At 34.7% G+C, this 10,827-nt stretch overlaps 2 protein-coding genes across 2 annotated transcripts; both read left to right on the forward strand.

Annotated features, from left to right (window-relative positions):
• Positions 1-839: 839 nt before the first annotated feature.
• LOC108982296 (protein trichome birefringence-like 34) lies at positions 840-3,190 on the forward strand. Its single transcript, XM_018953626.2, has 5 exons — positions 840-1,180; positions 1,316-1,487; positions 1,783-1,979; positions 2,116-2,277; positions 2,518-3,190. Exons 1-5 carry the CDS (start codon positions 840-842, stop codon positions 2,870-2,872), a joined length of 1,227 nt encoding a protein of 408 aa, XP_018809171.2. The 3' UTR covers positions 2,873-3,190.
• A 4,190-nt stretch (positions 3,191-7,380) lies between these two features.
• On the forward strand, positions 7,381-10,614 carry LOC108982306 (protein trichome birefringence-like 35). Its single transcript, XM_018953637.2, has 6 exons — positions 7,381-7,677; positions 7,833-8,112; positions 8,474-8,645; positions 8,915-9,111; positions 9,215-9,367; positions 9,941-10,614. The coding sequence occupies exons 1-6, from the start codon at positions 7,485-7,487 to the stop codon at positions 10,269-10,271; spliced, it is 1,326 nt and encodes a 441-aa protein (XP_018809182.1). The 5' UTR covers positions 7,381-7,484; the 3' UTR covers positions 10,272-10,614.
• Positions 10,615-10,827: the final 213 nt, after the last annotated feature.

The raw sequence follows: 10,827 nt of genomic DNA on the forward strand, positions 1-10,827 counted from the left end.
TTTCCTTTGAGCAAGGTTGAACCCATTATCCAAAATCTTGAGAGTTATAAGGAAAAGTACTTTATATTAGGTAGTAGTACTCCTCGATATATGAATTATAACGATCGAGATATTAATTTCAGGTTATTAAAATTACTTACATATAAAGCACACTAGTTTTTAATGATATCACATGATCTTATATATGATACAATGTCATGAGTATTGCATGTATGTATTCCAATTTCAAAATTATCCAATAATTACGCTCGAGGGTTGAGTCCATAATGCCTTTAATTAATGATTCTTTTTTAGTAATATACCTATAATAAATGGTAATAACATCTCCAAATAAGAGTTAATACACATATATACGTTTGTGGCAGCTAGCGCAGTGAATTTATCGATCTTAATTAAAAAATGAGATTACAAGTGAAAAAATATATCTATAGATTTTCAATTATTTAATATTACATGATCAAAGATTGGTGAAAGAATGATACAACTAAAAGGTTTATAAATATTTTTCAGATATATAAATAATGATATTGTGAAAATAAAAATATGGATCAATATATCCCAATATGATACCTATATCATATATTATATATAATTTCCTAGGCGCTCTATCCTGATCATATGTGTTATTTTGGTCAGAGTGCTTGCAAATTAAACAACAGCTTCTTTTCAGCAAACCAACCAATTAAAAACGCACCTCCACTGCTCCTAATTAAAGAAAATGAAATCAAGAAAAAAGATTTCTCACCAACCCCATGAAACTTCAAAAAGGAGTAAAATTGTGGACTCCCCCCAACACAAAAAGGCATATATGCAAGGAGAAGTTTGATTGAATTATAATAATGGCAAAGAAAAACCTGGAAATAGTTGTTGGAACATGGGGAATCAGAAGCAGCTTCCGTTCCCTTATTGCCGTCCTGATCACCGTCCTAATCATCACCGCTGTCTATCTTACCCAAGAAAGTGGATCAATTAGATTAGTGTGGGAATATAGAAGCAATGGTTTATTGTCGAGATGCGATTTGTTTTCCGGGAGATGGGTATTCGATAACGAAACATACCCTCTTTATAAAGAGCAGCAATGCACATTCATGTCTGACCAATTGGCTTGTGAGAAGTTTGGGAGAAAGGATTTGAGCTATCAGAGCTGGAGATGGCAACCCCACCAATGTAACCTTCCTAAGTACGTATGATCTATCTCGTTCTGTCTTGCTAGCTCTCTCTCTCAGTAGTACCGATGCATGCTTGTTAAAGTACGTTGTTGTCTTTGTCTGTGTTTTTTGAGCTTTGTGGGACTTTTTTGTATGTTAATAATTAGGTTCAATGCCACAGCGTTGCTGGAGAGGCTAAGGAACAAGAGGCTTATGTTTGTGGGAGATTCTCTTAATAGGGGTCAGTGGGTTTCGATGGTCTGCCTGCTCGATTCATGGATTTCACCAAAACTCAAATCCATGCACAACAATGGCTCTTTGAACACCTTTAAGGCCATTGTGAGTAATGTATATATATTTGGGTAACATACTAAGTACATGATGTAGTTCTGCCATATCAACCTGGCCTAGAATTGAGACGGGCATGCACGTACGTAGGAGTTATTTAGCAACTTAGCAATAGTCTAAAGAAATAATACTTAAAAGTCTGATCTTAAGATACAATTACTAATTAATTAATGCCATAATTCTAGCTAAAACATATATAATTAGCTCGTCGCTTTTCCTAGTTGTTGTAAATTTTACTAGATCAGAAGCTAATGGAATTAGTAAATTATATATATATGCATTGAAGGAATTCAATGTGTCGATTGATTTCTATTGGGCTCCATTGCTGGTGGAATCGAACTCCGATGATCCGGTAAACCACCGGATACCAGATCGGATTGTTAGAGTCAAGGCAATAGAGAAGCATGCTAGGCATTGGACGGACGCAGACATACTCGTGTTTGACTCCTACTTATGGTGGAGAAGGACAGAAATGAAAGTTCTGTAAGTATTTTCGATACATAAAAGTACCCCAATTAGCAGCTAGATAGTTAGCTCCTTAATTGATCATTTGTCTGGTATCGACTTAATTAATTAGCAATCTAATCTTACAATATTAATTTTTGGTTGCAATGATTAGGTGGGGATCATTTGAAAGTCCAGATGATGCTATTTATAAAGAAATAGAGATGCTTCGCGTCTATGAGATGGCTCTAAGAACATGGTCTGATTGGGTGGAAGTTCATGTTAATAGAACCAAGACCCAAATGTTTTTTGTTAGCATGTCACCAACTCATGAAAGGTATAATTATATCTTGACTCCTCCTACCATTGTAATTCCCCAGCCGTGTGTGTGTGTGTGTGTAATTCATGAGGATTTGGGTACCTCTTAGAATTTCTAGGATAATGCAAAATGATGGATTACTTAATTTATTCTCAATAAATTAATGATACACTGGGTAATATATACACACACACATTAGTGCTTGAGACACATTAGTGATGGAAATAAAACCTAACATTCAGTGCATATTGATTGCAGTGGAGAAGATTGGGGCGGTGGTGAAAACTGTTACAAAGAAACAGATGCAATTTTAGATGAGAGATATTGGGGAAATGACACAGATCCAAAAGTGATGCGAGTGCTTGAAACTGTGCTTGATGAATTGAAAGGAAGAGGGGTGAATGTACAAATGCTTAACATTACACAGCTCTCAGAATATCGAAAAGAAGGCCATCCATCTATCTATAGGAAACAATGGGAAAATCTCACCGAAGAGCAAATAGCAAACCCCAGCAGTTATGCAGACTGTGTACATTGGTGCCTACCCGGAGTGCCTGATGTATGGAATGAGTTCCTGTATGCTTATATTGTTCATCATCATCATCAATTATGACAAATTCGATCTGGAATAAAAGTTCTGGAAAAGTAATTCCAAGCTTCTTTCTGTTGGAAAATTATAAGAAAATATATGATAAAAACACGGAATTGAAGCAAAAATATTTAATCGAATGTTCCCAGGATACAATGAAGCCCCAAACCTCGACATCATCGACTAGAAAACGCCTAGTTTTCTATTTAATTTCATATTTGTGTCAAGTGCGCCTCATTGCACCCATTGCATGCCCTTGCACGTGTGCATGACGTGGGTGGCAATGCCGCCACTCGGCAGCTTTTGAAGCTCTCTTGATCTATCTCCTTCACTTCAAAATTCTGTGGTGAAGAGGATTCAATATAAACATCTTGTCTATTTTATAATTACTCAATGTGGGATTCACATTTCCCCTACACTTCAAAAGCTCCATGATTTTCGATTACCATAAATATAGTTGACTCTCCATCAATCACAAGATTTTATTTATATATATAAGGAAAGTAAAATACTACATTATTACATTATTATTTAAAATACCCAAAATAATTTTATTATTTTAACAAAATCTAACACTTCCCCACTATTTGAAATAACAATTAAAAAAAAAAAACTTGTGCATATGGACGAAAATAAACTGCTTCAATGAATGTGTCTTTTAGACTTGAACATTCACCTAGTATAATTATATCAAAGCTATGTCAAGGTAATCAATGAACGTATATTGAACTGATGACCCTATTAAACTAGCCGGATAGAATTCACACAATTATTTTCTAATTCTCCAGTGCTTTCACTTAGCTTGCACTCTTATGGCCTTGTGCATATCTCAATTTCATGAGAGCTCTAGGCATAGTCGATACCATAGGAAGCGGCCACACTTCCACTCTCACATAGGTAAGTTCATCTAAGGCGATCCTGTTTTACCCCAACAATTTTGTCTATGAACTTATTATAAGAGTTTACTCCTCCTGAAAATTTCAGGAACTATTAACACTATAATACATCTCTTTGGAATTGGAGTGTAAATGGATAATATCATTTTAAACAATTATCTAGTGTTAGACAATCATCACTCTATCGATTTGTTGATACCCATTGAACATTGCCTATATTTCAAGTCCAAGGTTGGGTTCCCATCACAAGTGATTTAATTTATAGACCACAACCCCATTCCATTTTATTTCTTATAGATCATATCTCTTGGTAGGTCTTTTGTTAACAGATCTGCTAGATTTTGAATAGACTTAACTTATTCAACCATGATTACTCCATTATTGAATAATTCATGATTACTCCATTATTGAGTAGTTCATGCACATAATTGTGCCTTAAACTTATGTGTCTTGATTTATTGTTATACATCTTGCTCATAGCTACCCGCACAGTTGCCTCACTGTCACAATAATCGTTACTGCATTAAATGGTTTAGTCCAAAGTGATACGTCTACCAACAAATTTCTAAGCAATTCTGCTTCTTTACATGCATTTGCTAAAGCAATAAACTCATATTCCATAGTAGAATGAGTTATACAAGTTTGCTTCTTTGACCCCCATGAGATTGCAGCACCTCCTAACGTAAATAATATCTATCCACTTGTAGACTTAGAATTTGATTCTACACTATTCCAACTAGTATCATTGTATCCTTCTAATACAACAAGTTTTCTTTTTATAGTGTAAACCATAATTCACAACCCCCTTCAGGTATTTAAGAACTCTGGACATAGCATCCCAATTCTTTTTACGTGGATTACTAATAAATCTACTAAGCATCCTAACAGAAAATGCAATATTGGGTCTAGTGTATGCATAACATCCATTAGACTCTTTATCACACTGACAGATTCTAATTGGGATCTACATCTTCCTGTGTTTTCTCACAATTTAAGGCTAGGATCATATAAAATTGAGACTGATTTTTGGTCTTCATGATCATACTTTTTTATCACTTTATCAATATGATGAAATTGTGTCAAGGATATACCATTGATTGTCCTCACAATCTTGATTTGAGAATCACATCAAGCCTCTCCCATGTCTTTCATGTCACATATTGAGGAAATAAACATTTTAGTTTCTTCTACTCATTGAAGGTTACTTCCAAATATTAACATATCATCAACATACAAACATATGACCATACAATAATTATTATCTACTTTGTAATAATTACATTTATCAACATCATTCACTCTAAAACCATAAGATAAAACTATTTTATCAAACTTTTCATGTCATTGCTTAGGAGTTTATTTTAAACCATAAAGGGGTTTAATCAATTTATAAACTTTATTTTCATGTTTAGCCATGATAAATCCCTCAGTTGCTTCATATAAATCTTTTCATCTAGGTCACCATTCAAAAAAATAGTTGTTACATCCATTTGATGAACCACTAGATGATTGAAAGAAACAAGAGAAATTAAAATTCTAACAGAAGAAATACGTGCAACAGGAGCATATGTATCAAAATAATCTACACATTCTCGTTGTCTATATCCCTTAGCCACTAAACGGGCTTTGAACTTATTAATAGAAGCATCGGCACTGAGCTTTTTTTCTAAAAATCTACTTACAACCTATTACTTTTGAACCAATTAGAGGTAAATCAACCAATTCCCATGTTTGGTTGGAAACAATGGAATCCATTTCATCATTTATGGCCCCTTAGTCCCAAAGCTCATTGCCCTTAAGTGCACGTCGCGTGATGCAAGTGATGATGCCGCCACTAGGCGATTCTATGGTAAGGAGATTCAATATAAACATATTCATGTCTATTTTATAATTACTCAACGTGGGATTCACATTTCTCCTTCGCTTCAAAATCTCCATGATTTTGGATTACCATAAATATAATTAGCTTTCCATACATATATCAATACACAAGATTTTATTTAAACATATAAGAAAATTGAAATACTATATTATTATTTAAAATACCCAAAATAGTTTTATTATTTTAACAAAATCTAACACTTTCCTCATGTACTAATTATTGTTGTAAGTTTTGGCAAATTAGAGTTGAATGAATCTCAATTAAGCTTGAGGGGATTTAAAGGGAGGCGCCAGACATGCATGAACTATGTATATATATATGGTCGAGGGGGTCATATGTAGTCCCACCAACCATAACTCATGCACGTACACTCAAAATCAAAGTACTTTTCCTTCGGTCGATCGAACCGACAAGTAAACGTACAGCTCACTTTCTTCACCATATATAATACATATAATATAATTAATCTTTTTGAAGTGTTTGTTCGAATTTTATAATTTAGAATATAATAAAAGAAATAGACATATCAAAGAACTTTTATATATAATATTTATTTTTATTGATCATAAGGTTAGGTACTCAATAATTGTAAGCTCCGCCCATTTGTTTATCCTTCTCATAAACTGAATCATCAAATTAATGCAGGAGATTCCAGTTTGTTGAGCTATACATTGAATGCAGGTATGACAACCCTCAACAAATATATATATATATATATATATATATATATATAAATGATCCAGCTAATCATTACCATGCAAAGTTCACACATATACATACATACATACATATATATATATATATATATATATATGGATAGTCTTTTATGCTTTGTGAAAAATTATTCTGTACAACCACTATTATAACCAAGATAGATTAATAGGATTGATTATATTTTTTCTCAAGAATTATTATTTTATTTTTAATAATATTATTTCTTATTTATAAAAAATTATCCAATACCAAAACTTGAGATTTCGGAGTATATTAACATTTTTTTTTAAAAAAAAATGACGGCATCTCAATTTTTTTTTATAAGTACTCTTGTGGCCAAAGATCAATACCTTATACAATGATGAACAAGACAGTTACAAAAAATCTCAAAATTAAGCTCCTATAAAACTATATATCATTATACTAAACTAAAAGCTTAGGTTGCGTTTAGTTATTGAACTGGGTTGAGTTGAGCTGATAAAATATTGTTAAAATATTATTTTTTAATATTATTTTTATTTTTAAATTTAAAAAAGTTAAATTGTTTATTATATTTTATATTGGAATTTAAAAAAATTGTAATGATGAGTTGAGATGGATTTGAGATGAATTAATGTCAAAAAGAAAAGATACCAAGCTATCGATGTAAATTATCACTTTCTTTGGCAAAATATCTATAAAAATATCAATGAGCCATTTGGAAAAATTTCAAGTTAAGTTAAGTTTGGCTTTAAAAAGATAAATAGTCTTTCATGTATCATTACATTTCAAAAGTTTTTACTAAATAATTTGAGCTTTACTTATTCGACCTACGGTTCAGTGATATAAAGTAAAATAAAAAAATATCAATAAAATAAAAATTATTTAAAACTCAAGAATTCATGGGAATATATGATTTTAAACAAACATAGAAGTTTTTAATAAAAGTGTATGGATGGATGCTAAGGCAAAAACAATAGTACCGGCCACACCGAATCGTTGTCCTGACTTTCCTAGCATCAATTAATATTACCAGGTAAAATCTCTGAGAAAATCAGTCAAACCCATCACGCTCTTTCGTTTTAGTCAAAATCCCATACGAGAGAGAGGCAGACAACGAGGAGCCTCGGATTTGCCCACCTTTTTGGCAAATCCGTTGTCTTCCATGATGCAGAGGTGGAGCAGAAAGAAATCCCATTTCCCTTTGCTCGTGATTCTCTTATTGATCTTCATAGTTTTCACAGTCCTCTACAACGAACTTAGCATCCAGCAAATCCATGAAGAACCGGACCGTGTTCATCATCGTCAAGAAGCTTCAATCACATATGTTAAACCAAATCGTTTAAGCCCAGTTCATGGTACGCAATTTTATAAACTTGAACTTCTGGTTCAACTTTACTATGTTTTTTCTTTTCTCTTTGCTTTTTAATTCTCGGTCAATTGTGATGTCTTGGTTTCTTCCTTTCCCGTTGTTCTGGTTTGATGGGTTTTAGTTCGTTTTCTTGGATCTCAGAGGTTTTGGATAGATTCAGTAAGTGCAACTCTACTAGAGACTATAGTGGTCGGAGAATTGCTTGGCTTGACCGCACGGTGAAGACTGGTCCACGGAGAGTGGCTTCGGAGAGTTGTGACGTGTTTTCCGGAGAATGGGTATTCGACAATGTTTCGTATCCGCTGTACAACGAGTCGCATTGTCCGTACATGTCGGACCAATTGGCGTGTCACAAGCATGGGAGGCCTGATTTGGGGTACCAGTATTGGAGATGGCAACCCCACAACTGCAATTTGAAGAGGTGTTTTTTCTGGTATTCTTTGTTTCTGCTGGTGGTTTGTTATTAGCATTGAATTTTCTTGCCGAGTGTAGTTGGTCAGGTCTCACGGCTGTCTTTGGTAGCATCAAGCACGGTTGTTGAGGCCCCTTTCTGAATGCACGTTTTGGTTGTTTTATGTACTGGGGATTTGAGTTGCATAAAACTCTGAGTATAATTTGAGGGCAAAATCAGAAATTTTTTAAAGCTTGTAGAATCTGAAGTTCACAACTAAATGCTGACTGACGAATGTAATTCAGAATAGGTGTGTGGTGTGTGAACTAGTTTTCTTTTTTTAACTGGAATTGATTGATTTTTTTGTTCCTTCTTGGCTTCTTTTTGTTAGATGGGATGTGACTGAAATGTGGGAGAAGTTGAGAGGGAAAAGGCTAATGTTTGTGGGGGATTCACTTAACAGAGGACAATGGATATCAATGGTGTGTTTGTTACAGTCAGTGATTCCAGCAAATAAGAGAACTATGTCGCCAAATGCCCCTCTTACCATTTTCAGAGCAGAGGTAAGCCCGATCCTTGTGCAAGAAGTTGGAGTAACTATGAGCCATTTAACTGTCTGTGTAGCTAGGGCTAAGAATATGCCTACGGTTGTTTATAGTGTTCCATTTTTTTTCCTCACAGCCTTGGTGATAATTGTTGAAATTAACAAACAAGAATTTGCGGGGATTTAGTGGTTCTTCCATATGGGTGATGATAGGGTTATGCCTACCAAAAAGTTATATTGAGAATTTCGTATTGTTGTTGTTCATTGTTATATTCATCTCATTTGCAGGAATATAATGCGACCGTTGAATTTCTCTGGGCCCCATTACTTGTTGAATCTAATTCCGATGATCCTGTGAACCACAGATTGGATGAGCGGATAATTCGTCCTGATTCAGTTCTTAAACATGCATCGCAGTGGGAGCATGCTGATATATTAGTTTTCAACACATACTTGTGGTGGCGACAAGGCCCTGTTAAGCTGTTGTAAGTATATTTGTCCAACCAGTATTCTCAATCTGATTCTGATTGGGGAGATGACTTGCGTAGGAAAAAATTATTTATTGGTATCCTTGTGCCTTTTTTACAGATGGAGTGCTGAAGAAAACGGGACTTGTGAAGAATTAGATGGGAAAGGGGCCATGGAATTGGCCATGAAGGCATGGGCAGAATGGGTGGCTACTAAAGTTGATCCCCTCAAGAAAAGAGTCTTTTTTGTTACGATGTCCCCTACACATCTCTGGTAAGTGGAAAAAAAAAAAAAAAACCCTCTTCTCCATCATTTTAGACATACACTCTCCTGCATGCATTTATTTGCAGTTTGCTTTCAGTTAGGCTCCAGTCAAGCACATACCAGAGTCAACCACCGGATGTATCTTCTGTCCAATATTTTGACGTGGTTGGCCAGTTATTAGTAAATGCACTTTTCTTATTACATGGGGGGACTAGACCATATCAATGTAAAACTTAGAAGTACACAGAAAGTTCAAGCACAAATGGATTCCCTTATTTTAAATCAATATTCCATTTGTCATGGCTTAAATTCTGATTTGTTCCCAAATTAAATTGTAAGAAGGGCTGGATTTTAATTGGGAAGCATTTATGACAAAGAATGCCACAAATTATATTCTGATCTTGTAATGGAACAAATTATAAAATCTAAACTGCCTCTGAAATCAATTTCTGACAGATGAAGATCATTTTAATGTTTTACATTTAAACTCAATTAATATCCTACTTCAATGCCTCAAGGGGAAGGGCTAGGCTTTTGTAGAACTTTTCCATCGTTTCTATTGAACATTTTTTAATAATTCAGGAGTCGAGAGTGGGAACCAGGAAGTGAAGGTAATTGCTATAATGAAAAAACACCTATGGAGTTGGAAGGCTATTGGGGAAGTGGTTCTGACTTGCCTACAATGCGCATGGTGGATCATGTCCTTGGCAGGTTAAGTTCAAAGGTTTCAGTTCTCAATATTACTCAACTTTCAGAGTATCGGAAAGACGGCCACCCTTCGATCTACCGCAAATTTTGGGAGACTCTGAGACCCGAACAATTGTCAAACCCTGCAAGTTACTCTGACTGCATACATTGGTGCTTGCCGGGTGTACCTGATGTGTGGAACGAGTTACTATTCCACCTTTTGTAGAAACAAATGAATACTAGGAAGGATTTTTTTGGTGGTTTAACATAGCAAATTGACAATGGAAGAGGCAAAAGTTTGGTCCTGCTGGTGCCAATATATTGATGCCTCCATTCATATGTTGATGCTTCCATTCTTATGGAAATGGTTGCTTGTCAGAATTGATATTTTGTAATTCTTTTCTTTTAAGAGGATTGCATTTCTCTTAATGCTAGTGAGCGTGGAATTGACTCATCTGAATGCAGATCCATGGGGGGTCGCCACAGAATACTTGTACATTGCCTGTTTCATTTGGAGACAATGCTTAAATGATTAGATTGATACGATTTGGCTCCTTTTTTATATGTCATTATTTTCTGTTCTGGCTTTTAGGAAAATGTTATAGACTTTTCTAAACCTGGAATCAGTAGTCGTCTTTGGAAGTCGTCTTATAGACTGTTCTCGCTTGCTCACTTTTCCTGTTGTTACGAGGCTCTCTATCCCACGGAATTGGAAATATAAGATAAATCCACTATTGTATAAAACAAATCTTATGTATTAGTTTCTCATCATTTTAATCCCT

This window comes from Juglans regia, chromosome 3 (genome assembly GCF_001411555.2).
Source record: "Juglans regia cultivar Chandler chromosome 3, Walnut 2.0, whole genome shotgun sequence".
In the NCBI taxonomy this organism is placed as follows: Eukaryota; Viridiplantae; Streptophyta; class Magnoliopsida; order Fagales; family Juglandaceae; genus Juglans; species Juglans regia.

Coding starts and splice junctions, on each gene's coding strand:
- LOC108982306 (XM_018953637.2), top strand. CDS start 7,485: ATGATGCAGAGGTGGAGCAGAAAGAAATCCCATTTCCCTTTGCTCGTG. Junction 8,113..8,473: donor CACAACTGCAATTTGAAGAG/GTGTTTTTTCTG, acceptor TCTTTTTGTTAG/ATGGGATGTGACTGAAATGT. Junction 9,368..9,940: donor ATGTCCCCTACACATCTCTG/GTAAGTGGAAAA, acceptor TTAATAATTCAG/GAGTCGAGAGTGGGAACCAG.
- LOC108982296 (XM_018953626.2), top strand. CDS start 840: ATGGCAAAGAAAAACCTGGAAATAGTTGTTGGAACATGGGGAATCAGA. Junction 1,488..1,782: donor TGAACACCTTTAAGGCCATT/GTGAGTAATGTA, acceptor TATGCATTGAAG/GAATTCAATGTGTCGATTGA. Junction 2,278..2,517: donor ATGTCACCAACTCATGAAAG/GTATAATTATAT, acceptor TATTGATTGCAG/TGGAGAAGATTGGGGCGGTG.